General features: G+C 39.0%; 1 protein-coding gene across 1 annotated transcript in view; it reads left to right on the top strand.

The window, feature by feature from the left end:
• LOC124555091 (zinc finger FYVE domain-containing protein 26) overlaps window positions 1–17,536 on the top strand; it is a 434,713-nt gene that overhangs the window by 37,464 nt on the left and 379,713 nt on the right. Inside the window, exons 4-5 of the mRNA XM_047128885.1 lie at window positions 4,162–4,553; window positions 8,721–8,888. Of these exons, the coding sequence (XP_046984841.1) occupies window positions 4,162–4,553; window positions 8,721–8,888 (560 nt within the window). The remainder of the gene's footprint in view (window positions 1–4,161; window positions 4,554–8,720; window positions 8,889–17,536) is intronic.

Raw genomic sequence — 17,536 nt, 5'->3', positions numbered from 1 at the left:
ACCTCTTCCATGGCTACTTCCTAACAACAGAACTTTCCTCTTACTTTCTACTTTTTTTTTTTGCAACAGTTGGTTTCGTAGTGAAAGTCTGTTGAGTGCTGACTACACTTACAGCTACTTGAGCCTCTTCCTTAGCTGACTGAGGTAGCAAGGCAAATCTATTGTTTGTGCCAATGATGAAACTGTCTGATACTGTTCTCTTTCTGTGGCCCCTGTTCCTTGCTACCACTTCCCACCTGTCTTCACCCTCCTCCCCCCTTAACCTCATCAGTTCCTCCCTTGCACTATCCAGTTCAGCCTGAAGGGCTCTAATCTTCCCTTCTTGTTCCGCTATTTTCCTATCCTTTGAACATAATCTGCAATACCATGGAAGAGACCCTTTTTTTCCGATTCCCATCCCACTACATTCACCCCAATGTAACCATCTGCCACAACAGCTGCACAGAACCCCAGGGCCACTGGTGATGAGCATGTGCAAAAGACCAGTCCAGTAAATTCAAAAAACATATGTCCAAATAAAAATGTCTTACATCAATTTAAATATTCCCTACCCTCAAGGGGGAGGGGAGGTGGGGGGGGGGGGGGGGAGAGGGACAGGGACAGGGACAGGGACAGGGACAGGGACAGGGACAGGTACTACATCATCTAGTAGTGGCCTCCTCATTGGCCTACTTCTTTCCAATCTTGATCTGTCTTCTTCTCAATGACAGTACCCCTATCCCCTTTAGTGTCACCCATGGCAACTTTTCAGCTATCGATCTTAAGATCTCTTCCACAGGGTAATTGCTTTGCTACAATGGCAATTATACAGTGGTTTTTGTGACTGGCCATTTTATGCTGATCCTGTCACTTTGTTAGAACTGGCCATTGGACCAGTGGCCACACTGGGCTCTCCAAAGAGTCAACTGGCATTAGTATACTGCAACCGTCACTTTCCTCCCCTCTATGTCTAGCTACTTTGACAATGTTGCTGGATATGTCAGCCCAGCAATCACCCACACTGCTGGAGCAGCTATCCCACTTTCTATGAGACCCCTCCACTGGTGGCTGGGACCATGGTGGACCAAAGATATTGTAACTGCTATTCATGATCATTGAAGGGCCCTGCAATGTTTCAAGCAACATGCCCTCATCACTTTTAAGTGGTTCCATGCAACAGCTTGCTGTCCAAATAAACACAGTGAGAAGTAATGCTGGGAGTGCTGAATCTCCTCTTTGGAAACATAATCACCTTCATACCAGGAAGTGGCCAAGTTCCATTGTCTACTCAGCCGCCAGTGATCAAAACTAATCTAGGTCTCCTCCTTCATGGTTCTTGCTGAACACCTCATGACCCAATATGTGTCGGCTTTGGCATCTTCATCTTCCTTGGCTATCCAAATGCATAAAAGCCATGTTGAAGACATCCTTAAATCTCTCTGTCCTTTACCCCCTGCAACCCTGAATTACATTGTAAACCATTCACTAACTGGTAACTGCTTGAGACTCTTAACTGATCTCATGATATAGCCACATGCCCTGACTCAATTCATAACCAGATGATCCAACATGTGAATGCAACTCACAGACTCCATGTACTCAGAGTCTTAAGCCATATTTGACCAGAATGTGTTTTCTTTTCACACTGTCATCATCCCAGCTGTTAAGCCAGGCAAAAGGCCAACACCCATCAACAGCTACTGACCAATTAGCCTCACCAACATCCTCTGCTAATTGCTTGAAAGGATGGTACTACAAAAATTATGCTGGGTTCTCAGATCATGGGACCTTTCTCGCCCTGTCAGTGTGCTTTCTGGAGAGCATGTTCTACAACTGACATTGTGGTTAGGTTGAAAAAACCAATGCAACAGACTTTCTACAAAGCTGCCTTCAAGTTTTATTAATCAATTTTTATCCCTACCTTCATTTCGTGTTAGAGTTAATACATTGATCAGCTCTATGTATGGGTCCAAGAGAATGGCGTATGTCAGGGCTTTGTGTTGTGAGTGTTATTCTCTGTCTTATAGCCTCTAGAGGCTTGCAACTTCCTTTGGAACAGTGGCTACCTTCATACTTATGTCAATGACTTTTGCATTTGATATAGCTCTGAATGTGTAATCTTGGCTGAACACCAGCTCCAAGGAGTCACCCAAAGAGCCTCTGGTAGGCCCTTTCCCATGGTTTTGAATGTTCTCCTGCAAAAATGTGTTTCTGTCATTGTACCATGATTTATCATGAGTCAGAACTCTGCATGGGTACCTTTTTCTTGATGTTGTGCAATCCTGTTTTTATGACTCCTCTTTGATTGAAAAAAAAATGACATGGTTGCCCCACATTTGTTAGCTTACAAGTGGCACTTTGCAAAGCCTTAACTTTCATTGCTTTCTCACCCACACCTTTTATGGTGTGAATCATGCTACTCTACTCCATATTTACCAGGCGCTGGTATCATCCAGGCTGGACTGTGGCTGGCAGGTGTGCAGTTCAGCGACACTTCTCTTTTTTTTTTTTTTTTTTTTTTTTTTTTAAAGTATTGGATGAAGTGCATCATAGTGGAGTATGGCTGGCTACTGATATCGTCCAGACTATTCCTGTAAACAATTTCCTCAGTGAACTGGGTATCTTACCTCTTCAGTTTCAATGGTACCAAATCTTCTTCACTTGTGTAATCAACATACAGCATTTTCCTAAAAATCCAGCTTAATGAATTCTTTATTCATGCAGTGCATCTCAGTTCTTTAGGAGAATCAGTTTACTAATATCATTTACGTGGATGGCTCTAAAACCATCAACAGGATGGGTTATACCTTTACATCTCCTGCTGGTCAAGAACAGCTTTTGTTTCTGGAAATGAGTATTGTTTTTAGAGCAGAGCTGATAGCCATTAACAGAGACCTATGTTTTACTGAACTGACCTCCATGAATTGTGTTTTAATTTGTAGTGACTCAATGAGCTCTTCCAGGCCATTGATTGATGTTACTCTTGTTACCCTTTGATATCTGCTAGTCATGATCTTCTCTCTGACCATTGTTGTACTACCTGCTTGGTTGTCTTTTTCTGATCTTAAGTCATATAGATATCCTGGAGAATGAACTGACTGACTGTGTGACTAGAGGAAAGATTACTTGCTCAACATTCACTTTGCAATCCTGTGTGTGGATTAGCATGTGCAGATACAGTCTGTACTTCCTCAGAGGTGGAAGATAATATAGTGGCCCAGTGCCCCCTCAAATAATCTAACCACTATGACAGAGACTACAGCTACATGAAATTCCTCCATCAGTTCCTCTGAGAAGGAATCTCCTGTCCTACATTGCCTTCATGTCAGTCATGCTGGATTATCCGATAGTTTTCTGTCATGTAGTGAGCCACCCCCATGTTGTTGTTGTGGAGTCTTACAGACAGGCATCCTGGTGGAATGAAGCCTCCTGGCCCTCCATATGAAGCACAGGTCCCACATTCTTCACCTCTGATGCTGGTAGATGACTTATGGATAGTTCAACTGGTTCATCGTTTCTTCTGAGAAAACTGTCTTTATTGTCAGATATAACATTTAAAACTGTTTTCAGGGTAGGGGCAGTGTGTTTGTTTGGGTTGGTGTGTCTGCTGTTGCACGTGGGGCCTTCATGGGCCTTGACTCTACCTCCTCTGCCAGACACCCTGGCATTCCCTCTTGTACTCTGTTTTAATTTGTTTCAGATGTGGTTAGATCTTTCTTCTGCCCCACTCTATTTTAATTAGCTTCAGGTGTGGTTAGATCTTTCTTGTGCCACCACTTGACTGCACTTATCCATCTACTGACCTGATTATTTCTCTCACTTTATTTTACTACTGTGGTCCTTGTGCTTATCATTATGTTTTAAGCCTTCTCTCTTTTACTACTATAAATCTTCTGGGTAGAAAGCATTATGTATTCCATTACTGTCTTAGCCTTGCAACTTCACATAGTTGTCATATACGCATTCCTGCCCATACCTTTGTGGACTGCTGTTAGGTAATAAATCTTTCAGTTGCAGTTACTAAATCATAGCTTGTAATCCATACAGTATTCTTTTCTAACATCATGTCACAATCTGTGTGTGTGTGTGTGTGTGTGTGTGTGTGTGTGTGTGTGTGTGTTTGTAAGTGTAAGTAAGTAACTAACTAACAGCCTTAAAGATAGTGCTCTGGCATTGTTTCAGGTCACGTAATAAGAACAAAAATTATTGAAAGTGCATCGGATTCAGATAACACAGCATCAGTACTAATTTTCCTTGTCGCCTTATGGAAAGTTTCAGCAGGAAAAAATGAACTTTTAGTGAAGCATATTTCAGAACATCTTCCACCAATATGTGAAAGAATGGTATTGGCTGAACGAGAAATTTATTTCAGTCTCATAGCTAGGAATGATGTTGACCAGCTGAAGACATTTCTGGATGCAGAAAATGCTTTTTACAGAAGGATAAAGACTGATAGTTTTCATGACCTAGAACATATTTTAAATAATTTGAAAATCCATGATGGAACATTTAGTGTAAAAGAAATTTTCATACGAATGATAAATATAAGAAGACACTGGATTGAAGATATTGTGGTGAGTCTGTCTACTTATTAACATTTATAAATTTCTGTATTTTAATTATTTCCTGTATTTCTCTGCCCCTCTATTTTATTACTTAGGAGTAGAACTCTGATGAAAACAAAACCTTAAGGATTCCTTATCCTTGATACTAGCCAATGGGGAAACAACAACTGAACAGGTTTTTATGCTCCAATCTTCAATACAGTGTGTTATGGATCAGGGGTGGTAATGTTATTGGAGGGATGCCCCTTGCCACTTGTTGAGCCCTGAGGACACTCGGCTAACCTACCCACTTACTGACCTGATTAGTTCACTCAGTCTGTTTTATTCTTGTCAGTCCTTCTGATGTCCATTATGCTTTAAGCCTTTTCACTTTTACTATTATGAATCTTCTAGGTGATATTCATTATTCTATTACAGTCATAGACCAGCATTGGGTTGGCAAGAAGTCAAAAATAGCAAAGCTTTCTGTCACTGCAGGTGAAGCCTGTTGGAGCCCTTGTCTGCTTTATGACCTACACACCAGTCAGACTCATATACCTTTACATCTCTTTGAATTCTATCTTCATCTCTGGCATCAATATTGCTTTCAGTTCTTTGATTTTATCACTTCTACATACTATTACAATTCACTCAAATTTCTGCCTGATATCACTAACTCCAAAGCAACTATCTCTTGGTGCTGATGACTTTGCTGTTTAGCCCCTTAAACCCCTTTTTGTTCATAATGATGAGTTAGCCCAGAATATTTTGCCATAAAACATTGGTGAATGGAAATAGGCAATGTAAATCAAATCTGATATTATCCATAATGTAAAAGTTGTAGAACTTACATCATTTTTATTCTTAAGCAATAAATTCTATACATTTTATTTCAGCTGTAAGTGAGACAATATGCAATGTGAGACATATCGGCGAAAAGAATGCACTTTATGAGAAGGAAGCATAAAAACCTGTTCAACAGTTCTTTCATCATCAGCTAGTATCAAAGATAAGAAATTCTTAAAGGTCTTACTTTCACTGTTGTGCTACTCCTAAAGATGATGTACACCATTCTCAGAGCTCCGATTTGAGATAGCTTAAAGTGATAATTTCATTCAGTTAGTGGGATCACATGAATAATTATGTACCTGAAAATCCAGTAACAATGTAGCAGAGAAAAGATATTTTTTATTCAGGAAATAGTGTGGTGGCTAAAGACAGGCGGAATAATATGTAAATTAGGAAATGAAGCTAGTAAGGAAGCAGTACGAAAGCATGTACCTAATGCCACACTTTGTCAAATACATAAAAGAAATAAATACTTATGTTAGGAGGGATTGTACTTCAGGAAAATACCATGACAACATGCAGCTGAGGCTCTTTGCACTGCAGAGTATAATCTTCATCTGGTGCTCTGTGTTTATTTCATTCTGTCCTCTAGTACCCATACATTCTCATTTTGATTTTTTGGTTACCTATCTACTAACATCTCAGTGAAAATTATATTTAATAATTATATAACAAACCTATTGTACAAATTCTAAATGTTTTAACACTATAGTGAAAAAGATACCTTTCAAGGTGTGTGAAGCATCTACTGAGAACATTCATGCTTTGTCAAGCCTCATGTTGGAAGAAATCTTTGGTATCATGTATTCTTCAGCATTTGAACGTAATATCTTTGTGTCCTTCAGTTCCTGTTGCCAGACTGCAAATTTCATTTCTTCGAATGCTGTCTCAAACTACAGTTCTACGTTTCTCTAACATTTCTCCTCTGTCCACACAGCTTTGAACTTCGTTCCTTTTCCTTCTATCTTTGCCTGGCCCGGAACTTCTCTCTGTTGTCTTGTACTAGACATTTTTAACAGCAGTAAATACAATTCCAGGGAGATTTCCAATTCATTCTCAGAGCTCTGGAGATCCTAAAGGTGTTTTACTGATATTAATCTGTTTACTACTCTCACCCATTCTATGACACCGATCCTACTCATGATACAAAAATCTTTCTGTATCATTGTTGTTAGTTTGACTATTTCTGCAGTGACTAACCTGTAGTTCTACTTTGTCAGATTAGATGTACAAGCTGATTATAATCAAAATTCCAGTTTCAAAATGCTGTATAAAAAAAACCACTTGCTGCTCAGAATGATGTCAAATTTGAATGGAATATTATCAACAGAGGAGGAAACATTGTGGGTGAGAAAATTAATGAAAAATTTCCCACTAGATGGCCCTGTAAGCATAAGAACATGAGTAGGTTCAGTTACAAATGACAGTTGAATGGCAGTACAGTGGCTATGGGTTACACATTAAACCAACCATACTGGCAATGTGCATGACAGCACAGCTTTAGAATTCAATAGTTTTGATGCTATTAGTTAGGTAAGCCCATCCACGATAGCAAAGTCATACCACCTCAGATGGGGAACCTCAGTTTTTAAATGTCCTGAGGCCAAAAACTGCATTAAAGGCAACAATGAAATTGAGTTTTTACACTACCGTGGCACAGGCACAAGACGCTCGTTATGGTGACCACCATTTTCTGCCACAAGTTGAAATCCAGACACACCATGTTCCACAACAGATTGGAGTGTCTCTGGGGTCATGTTCAAAATTTGTTGCACAGTGCGTGCCTTCAGTTCAGCTACGTGTGTAATCAGAGCACTCAACATGGCATCTTTCAGACAACCTCACAGCCAGAAGTCACTAGTCCAGATCAGGTGATTTGCATGACCAGGCTGTAGGGAAATGATGGTTGATAATTCTAGAATTTCCAAAATGGCACTGCAGCAGCTGCTTCACTGGTTGTGTAATGTGTGGAGGAGTGCTGTCTTGCATAAAAATGATCCTACCCACACATCCATGCTATTAAAGGCATGTAATGATTTTGATATGCAAGACACCCATAGCATTCACCAGTGATGGTAACAGGTAACAGGACCCACAGGACACATCTCCTTGAAATAATATGGCCCTACAGTAAATGATGGCATCAACCCACACCACACACTTTTGCAGAATGAAGTGGTGTCAGTTGATGTACAAGTGGATTTCTGCATTTTTGTGTATTGACATGCCTTGGCTATTGAAATGAGCTTTGTCTGTCCACAGAACGTTCCGTGACCATTCATTGTCCACTTCCATGCAAGCAAGAAATTCTAGAGCAAATGTTTGTCTTACTAGCAGGTCAGCATGAAGCAACTCCTGAACATGGGTAATTTTGTATGGATAGAAATGGGGGGTGCATTGTGCTCATAGCCATGGTCAAAGCTCGGGCAATTTCCTGTGCACTGTATGTTTGCACATCACTGTTTGATCCCACTTACAGTACTGTGGTCTCATCTTCTGCTGATTTCATATCAGTTGTTTTCCTCCCTCAGTCATATTGCTCTTCAAGAGAACCTGTCTTTTTGAATTTCATTATCATTTTCTCCAAACCCGTGTCAGACATCAGACCAATGCCTTTTTTCATTCCCTTGAGTGAGTGTCCAGAACTTTATGAGCAGCATGCAATCCTGCACCATGACAGTTATGCCAAATGTGTCAGTCACAAACTGAGGAACAGCTGCACAGCCCTCATCTTTCATTTTGCACATCCTGATGCATACAGTGCTGTCTAGTGATTAAATTTTTGTCCATTCACATTTGATGTCATTGTGAGCAGTGGTTCTTTTTGCAGCATTTTGAAACTGCAACTTTAATTATAATCTCCCTTTGTTTTGTATCTGTTTCTATTTCTGTCACCAGCTTTTTGGCCACATTAGGGTTATGTTTCCTGTCTCCTCTGTTTACTTACTTCTCATACATTTTTGCACACCTGTGTTACCCTCTATTTCCAACTTACAGTTCTGCTCACGTCACATTCTCTGTACTTCTGCTCATTTTATTTTACCCAGAACTTGCTCCTCCCCCCTTTTTCTTCTTTTGTACTCTTATACTTCCCTTTAATTATCACTGCTATTTGTTACATCGGTGTTAGTAATTATATTACCAGGAAAGAAGTTATGTATCTTTTTTAACCTTCCGTCTGATCTGAAAATTATTGTATTGATTTGAAACTAAACAACTTCCGTCTGTGGTTATAATGTTTAACATATTGCATGACCAATTAGTCCCACCTCAAAGAAACTAGTTATTTCACTTTAAATTTATTCTAAAAACTTTATTTTAATGATTTAAATTATGTTTATTTAACAGGATCTTGTATGCCAGTCAACAGGGAAAGGAAATGTAAGTTTTTCACACCTAGGAACCAGTTTATTTATGAATAACATCTATCCACTGGTGATACTCCAAATCTGGGAGATATTTTCAGGAGACAATGCTGTCTTTCACATGATTGACAGGATTACTGCCAAGTTACAGGTAAGAGACACTTGCAATGTGTAGATATTTCATACAGTTATGCAACAGATTATTAACTGTATATAAATACAGATAACTGTGACCAGTGATGTATGAAATATTTATTTCCCTAAACTAATTTTGTAGCTTTTTCAGTTGTATTTTCAGATCAGGCATACAGAAGTTGCATATTTATTTTTGTAGCTTGCTGATAGGTACTCCTTCCCTCCACAAGCACAGCTGAAAACTGCTGGCTAGTCGTAGGCTCCTGTGGACTTGCTGCAAAATGTCTACCCAATGCATCCCACACATGCCCATGGTATTCAAGTCAATGGGACAAGCAAGCAATTCCATTCATCTAATATCCTCTATTTCCAAGAACTTGTCCACCTGTGCTGTTCAATGTGGTCATACATTGTCACCCAGAAAAATGAAATCAGGCCCAGATGCACCTCTGAAAAGGCACATGGGGATGGAGTGCAATGTCACAATAACTGACTGATGAGTGTACTGTGTTCAAAGAGATGGAGACCAGTACACTAATGCAACATTATGCCTCCCAACACAACACCTGGTCCACCGACATGGTCGTGTTCAACAATGTTCCTGGGTGCATTACGTTTTCCCACCTCTTGCCATATGAGGGTACATAATGCACCCCAGGAACAGTGTCAAATAGGATTGTTTTGATGGTTGAGGTGTTATGGTGTGGAGAGTCATAGTGTTGCATTGGTATACTGACCTCCAAATCTTTTCACAATGTACACTCGCCAGTCAATGTTTTTGTGACACTGTACGCCTTCCTCATGTGTATCTTTTTAGAGGTGCACTCAGACCTGAATTCAGTTGTGTGGATGACAGTGCATGACTTCATCAAACAGCTCAGGTGGTGGAACTCTTGGAATGAGAGGATTCTCGGCAAATAGACTGGCCTGCCCATTCCCCCAAATGAAGTCCCATGGAGAAAATGTGGAATGCATTGGGGGGGGGGGGGGGGTGTTTTACAGCATGTCCACATGTACCAATGACCTTCCAGCAGTTTTCAGCCATACTGGTGGAGGAATGGGATGTCCTACCACAAGAACCCCTTACCAACTGTGAATCCAGCATGGGAGCACTCCACAGAGCATGCATTGCCATCCGTGTTGATCACATACCCCATTAAGAACCATGTCCCACCATTTATCGTGTCCAGTGGACCATCATAAAATATGGTGACGTGTCTTTGTATAAAAGTGACATTTTTGTTCGTCACATTGCGTATTTCTTACCTTCTCTGCTACACTGTAGCAGGTCTTTCTATATACAGTATAAGTTTTATAGAGCTATGTTGCAGTGACACCTCATGCGAATGTTACTTCCATGCTTAAGTTTTGCACACCAATGTTGTTGTATGCATTAGTTGAACAGCACATGCTGGATGCTGGCGACTTTTAGTGGAACTGTTTATAGTGATCAATTTTGTGGCCAATAACCAATGAAAATGGAAGCTTACAGGTGGATACTAACAAAAATACTGCCCATACTGCTGCAAGACAGTACTCAGGATCACACTACTAAGATAAATATGTAACCTCTGCACATCCCATATGAAAAAGAGCCTGAAAAGGCTCAAAAAGTACTGTCTTTGTCAGTTTATTTATTCATACAGATTATGGTGCAGGTTGATGGGAACAACTCTCCTAACACATGCCCACTGATAAAAAAGAGTATTTCTGATTCAGTTTTTGTACAGTCATATCGAGTGTTCTGGTTATTTGTAAGAAATGGGTTGTGTTCTGCTTGGTTCATCACATGGTGTCATTTGTAAGAAGTGGGTTGTGTTCTACTTGGTTCATCACATAATGTGAAATGAACTTTGGAGTCCTCTTGGCAGAATGAACAATATAGACCACCTGCATGTCCCATTCACAAATGCAGACACAGCACACACTATTGAACTGTATAGAGAATGCAGGTTTACTATTTCTTCTTTTACACACATGGCTTTATATAACAGTTTGCTTTCCTCCAAAGAGTATTCGGTAACAAGTTTCATATCAAAGAAATATGGAATATGCAAGTCATGAAAATGGTGCAGAATGTTTTTGAGCAGTGTATTATGGAGCACTTAGCATGAAGTTTAGTATTTTCTCCTTTCCAAGAACTGATGTACTGCCTTTTGTGTATAATGGAACAACACTACATGTCAGTTGTCAAATGAAAAATTTGCCTTTTACAAAATTCAGTGGTGACCACACTATCTACAGAGGCTTTACTTGTGTATTACTTGTCTTAACTTTTTTTGGTAATTGTTGAATGGATGTTTGGAAAAGCTTGAACAACATAAAACATGATTTCTGTCTGCTTTCTTTGGAAAGGTAATTTTACTGTGGCATATTCCTCAAATTCCTTAGAAATATTTTGATTGTACAGAAAATTGCAGACATCTTTATTTCAAATACAGAATACCTTTTGCAACAGGTAATGTGTTTCTGATCTATGTGAAATCTCAAACTGAACAAAATTTGCCAAAGTAATAGGTTTGGAAAATGACAGTTTTATTGTGTTGCTTGATTGTTCAAATGTAATACATATGGAAAAGTGCAAGACTAATCAACACAAACACTTCTACTCATTGTGAACATGTCACATCATCATGATTTAACATTTTGGTCATGTATAAACTGTAAAATCAGCACTATGAAAATGAATATGACATAAATATGTACTTGAACTTATAAACGTTACCTGATTAGAGTGAAGATACCATCCTGTTCATGAACTCCATTTAAATGTGTTAGGAAAGGCACTACTGAACCAAAAAGTATGTACACATGTATTAAGAAAATGAGATGTAGACAGCAAACTTGAAAGGACAATGTAAATTATGAAGTAGTTCAAGCCAAAACAACAGCGCTGGAGAAAGGAGAGCATCAAAAACTTCACCATATCAATTTGGCAGTCAGACAAATGCAACTTATGTGATGGTTTAAACCAAATAGAACAGAGGTGAAGGATGCAGAACAATTAAAAACTACAAACATCAATGTATTCATCAAGCAATTGTAAATTACAAACTGATTTCGGCTTCCAAGTGCAGAGACAAAGGAGGCATTGCAACTAAAACCTCTGTAAGTAAACACAAAAATGGTGAGTGAGCAGCAAGTGGAAATCACTTGTGAGAACAATACAGGAAGTTTTTAAGGGTCTAGCACCAGCCAAAAAAGAAGAAACTACAGAATGTACACTTAGAATACAGTCCGAAACATTAAGTCAGCAAAAGGAAAAGTATATGACAATACTACATAGAGTATTCGATATATAAGTAACTAGAGGCTAAAAGTTCACAAATGAAATACAACCAGACATATTATGCATTAATGAATGTGAGCCAGCTGGATGTCAGATAGGTAATAAGACAAAAAAGAACTACGTCTTATCCAGTTACTTCTGTAGATTCAAACATAAAGGTGGTGCAATTTTTATGTATATTTAAACAATGAACCCCTAAATATTGTAAACAGTAAAGGCTTGAGGTCACCTATTGATAAAGACAAAGATCTTGAAATTACTGGTGTAGTGACAGATGACTTAAGAGAGTTTTGTGCACACAGATCACCAGGTGGCAGTATCAGCATCTTTCCGGAAAAAGTTGCAAATTTGTGACAAACAAATATGAAGAGAAACATTGTTATGTGTGGATATTACAATACTGACATGGGAAAAGGATCAAAAACAAGACAAGATTTTGAATAAATGTTAATACAGTATAACATGGAGGCAATAATATCTGCACATTTAAAAGCACATATAAGTGAAGTATGAAATTGTATAATTTTTATATTTAATTTTTATAAGCAATTTCACACCTCACTGATATATGCCTTAAATCATGCTTCCAATATCAAATGTCAGCCTGCTCATGTAGAATGTTATCTGTCTTTTCCAATATTCTTCTCATCTCGTGATCATTCAGAAGCTGATTATTTTATCACCATCAGTAAGGCTTTTAACATTCTTTGTATATTGTGTTTAATGTTGTTTGATATGATAAATTTAATTATGTAACTGCCAGTACCTCTGTGCACTCAAGTGGATGGATGTTTGCTCCTATCTTACAAGTATCTTAACAGGATACAAAGCTGTTTTCATGTCGCAGTATGTCCTTATACTACATTTGATGAGTTACTTCCTGTAACAAGATTTAAATGGTGTGTTTCTCATTAACTTTTATGTACAGAAAATATTCTGTGTAATTATAACAGTTTACATATAATGCATTTTTTCTGTTTTTCTTTCTATTGTAAAAATGACCAGACTGCCATCAAGTATAATTTCTTTGTGAAGTAAAAATAAATTTTATATTGAAAATAGACAATACAGTGGCTAGAGATGATACAGAAATAATCAACATATTTAGTGATAATAACATAAATGTGGTAAAGGTCTTAAAACTGGAAAGAACAGCCCAAAAGAGAAGGGTATGAAACCATATAAAAAAAATACCGTAGAGCACCATCATCTTGAAACCTGTCACTAAAGATGAACTGAGAAAAACTCTACAGAAACTGAAGGCCCAGAAATCAGGTGTTGATGATTAAACATGGAATCACATATTATACAGTAGCTAATACGTGAGCAAATAATCCCATCATTTCTAGATGTAAGAAATATCTCTTTCAGAGATGGAATTTTTCCAGAAAAACTGAAGATAAGCAGGATTGTGCCAGTGTACATGAAAGGGAATGAGGGTGACACCACCAACCAAACATCAGTTTCGTTGATACTAGGTTTCTCAAAAACCCTAGAAATGCTTTTATATAATGGATTAGTTGTTTATCTAAACAGACACATTCTTGCACCATCACAGCATGTGATACAAAGTTCCTGTCATGGCTTAAAGGTGACCAATGTCAATTTCATATGTGGAGTAGTTCATAGAGTAGTTGTCTTGTTTTTGTTTAGTCTAAATGGATAAACTAGAATATATGTTATCATGAAAGTCTTTGTTTTGGATACCATATCACTAACAGAAGTTAAACCAAAACATGGCTGTATTTCTCTTGAAGATGAAACATGGGAAGAATGTCCTAAAACTGCATTCACATATGAAAACATTGATAAAGTGCACAGTTTGGGATTGGAAAATTACAGACTAAATGTCCGGTTTACATTCAGAAAATTACTATGAGAAAGCTTTGTGCAAGGTGGATTCTGCATTTATGAATGCTGACAAAAAGCAAATGCAGAAATGAATTTCTCAGCAATGTTTGCACCAGTTTTAAAATAGTAACTGATTCTGGACACCACATTGTTACTGAAAACTGATCTGGCCCCAGAATTTCAGAAACAAAACATTAGTAAAGAAGTATATGGAAGCCAACAGGTTTAGAAAAAAAAAGGAAACAGAGATTCTTCAATCTGCCAGAAAGCTCATAATCAATATTTTATAAGAAACAAAAGGGAATGTTTTATTAATTACCTAGAAAAGTAAAAAACACCTGGGGAAAATTGAGGGATCTGAAGTACAAATTGTTGAAACATTCAGCTTATTCATCAGAGTTGGCACCATTTGCCTTTCATCTGTTCCCATATCCAAAGAAATTTGTGTCTGGAAAAACTTTGGTGCAAGAAAAAGGTTACCACCGTCATAGATGGTGATATACCAGTTTAGAAATACACTCTGATCATTGGAAAAATAAGGACAAATTGCATTGACTAAAAAGGGGAATATGTTGAAAATCTATTAAATTTTGAGTTCCAAATCAGTTTTTCACTGTCAGACTGAGAATTTTTCACCTTTTGCTTGTATAACACACAGAGTGCAAGGAGCACAAGAAAGAGTGAGATGAGGGAACTGAAAATGAAATTAAGGTTAGGGAGAAGCATGTGGATAATAGAGGAGGGGGGGGGGAGGGGGGAGAGAGAGAGAGAGAGAGAGAGAGAGAGAGAGAGAGAGAGAGAGAGAGAGAGAGAGAGGGGGGGGGGGGGGTTCAGTGTGACATGGATGCAGGAGACTTGGAAGGTAGCTGAATCAGATGGAGGACTGGAGTTGGAGGTTTTCTGTAGGTCTTAAGAAAATGTTGGAGGGAAAAACCACAGTTATGTTGGTCATATCTTTTGTGTTGTGGGTATAACAGTTTATTAGTCCAACACCACACATACAAGGTATTGAGTTACTAAAGTGCGCGCCATTTATGACGGCGGCCGAGTTTAGGTTCGTTCTGCGCATCTGACGTCACAAAACACAGTCAGCCAATGAACAGAGAATGACGTTGCCAGAGCTCGACTGCAGTACAGGGCACGGATGAGTGTCTTCAGTTTTAGAAACGTTCAGTCATAAATAAAGTAACTGAACAAAAGCAATGTCTTGTTAGCAGAATTTCTTTTATAGAAAGTTTGTAAAAAGCATTCTTTATACCAATTGCTTCATATTCTATTAATTAATTAAACCAAACAAGCAATAAGCTTCCTAATTCAGGCGATAGCAAGGAATGGTGTTTGTATCATTCTCACTAACCGCTTTTTTGCAATAAAGAACAGCGGTAATTGTTTATTTCCTATTGTACTTCGACAAAACGTGATAATTCATAGTCATAACAACAGTGTTTGACGGTACTTTGCGTCCTACTTTAAAGTCCTCCAGGAATCAAATTGAATGTTGAGCTGTGTTAGCGTAATGGTCAAAGTGTTAGGCTGCTAAGTGGAAGATTCCGAGTTCAAACCTAGATCTGTGCTTAATATTTTCTTTGTTTAAAAACACTATCGAAGTGTCTTACTTCATGAATTTTATTCGTTTGAATGTAATTTTTTGAAATTTCTAGTGACAACTGAAATCAACCATACGGAAAGTATACGCTATGGACTTTTACTTCTGTAAACTCTTCAAAATTTCGTGCAGTGGTTTACTACATTTAATGCTGTACAATAACTGCATTGAACATCGAAACAAAATTAAGTCATTTATGGGGGGAAGGTATCAGTCAAGAAGATGTGTAAAAATCAAATTTTTGGGGCAAATAGTTTTTGTAAAATTGAATGATAAGTGTGTCAAAGCAGTCAGAACACCATGTGCCTGCACAGGCGAGCAGTGCAGTGATGACAAAATCGCGCACAGCACGGAATGCGGGGAGCACATCTCTGTAGCAGCGAAAGGGTTAATGCGGCCGTGGTGGCTTTACTTCATAAACTGTGCGCTTCCCCCTAAACGTAAGTTCGCTTGGCGTGTGCGACTGGCAACGCAGCAATCTCCCGCATCTGGGCGGGCATGCACAAACTGCCAAGATATAATAATTGAACTATAGTCTGAAATCATTAGCATCTCCAATCCAGATGCCAAGTATCTAGAATAACATGAAATCCAACTGGTTTGCATCCCACAGATGAATGAAATGTGTTGCAAAATCCCATCATCTGCAAATCGACATTGTCACGACACATGCCATGATCTGGTAGTTGGGGGATGTACTTGCAGTTCCACTCCAATGAGAAACTTCCCACTTGCTACACTATCTTTTGTATAAGTATATAGATCATCTCTCCCTCACTTTTTGTCTGTCTTGCTGTTATTTACAGCATCCCTCCCTTGTTGGGATATCATATATGGATTGAAATACCCCAGTTAGTGCTGGCAAGTCTTGGAAGGAGGGTCATTAGTTTAAAATCTCAGTTCCGGCCGAGGAATACATTGGGGGTGTAAGATGCCATCTGTGGGGAACAGTGCCAGAATCTGCTGGTTCAGTGGAGGGTTGATAGCATCAGAATCAAATGAGGGTGTAGGGCTTGCCAGAAATAGCTCTGCTGTGGCTGACTCTGTGGACCATCCGAGTGGTGTCCTGAATTATTACCTTTGTGAGCCGTAATGTGATAGCAGAGGATGCAGTTCAGGTTATGGCTGCATAGATGGCACACCTAGCTAAAGATTGTGAGGTATAAGGTGTCATCAAGGATGGAGTTGGTTTTGGTTTTGATTATAGGCAACATTCATGGATGTGAGCATTCTGCAGCTGTGTGTTCCTCTGATGCTTTTGGGAACCTGTTTAGGTTGGCAGCCATAGCGAGAGGCCCACATGGCAGTGCCAGGTGCAGGGCTGCTTCCTGTCATGAGGTGGAGTGGCCGACCATACTGGAGTTATAAGGGGCTCTTCTCATATTTCAGTATGGCCCTATAGGTGCTCAACAAGACAATTCATTTTCTGTTGGTATGGATGTGACAGCTGCTTTTGTTTTTTCTTTGAAAGTCCTGACTGTATGCTCAGCATCATCATTCAAATGAAGATGGAGTGGGGCGGTCAGTAAATGAGTAATACCCTGTTGTATGCAGGAGTAAACTGAGTGCTGGTATTAGAGATTTGTGTGTGGGAGGCCCTCTATGCCAAACATTTGTCACAAAGCCTGGAAGGTTATTTCTGACATTGTGCTGTGTAGGCGACAGACATATAGAAATTTTGAGATGTTTGTGACATTGAGTCACATAAAACTTGGAAGTGCACCTGCAAAATCAACAGGGGTGCAGTCAAATAGGCCTGTAAGCAGTGGCCATGATGAAATAGCTTGTGAGGTTGCCAATTTCTAATAGAAACAGTCAGAGCATCCCAGGTAAGGTGATTGACATACCTGTCTATTGCTGACCTATAGAGATTGTGAAGGGCTGTGCTCTTCATTCTAAAGTACTCCAGTGTCCTGCA

Source organism: Schistocerca americana, chromosome X (genome assembly GCF_021461395.2).
Source record: "Schistocerca americana isolate TAMUIC-IGC-003095 chromosome X, iqSchAmer2.1, whole genome shotgun sequence".
Lineage (NCBI taxonomy): Eukaryota > Metazoa > Arthropoda > Insecta > Orthoptera > Acrididae > Schistocerca > Schistocerca americana.
The sequence above is the reverse complement of the archived record's forward strand: the minus strand, read 5'-3'. Positions and strand labels throughout refer to the sequence as shown.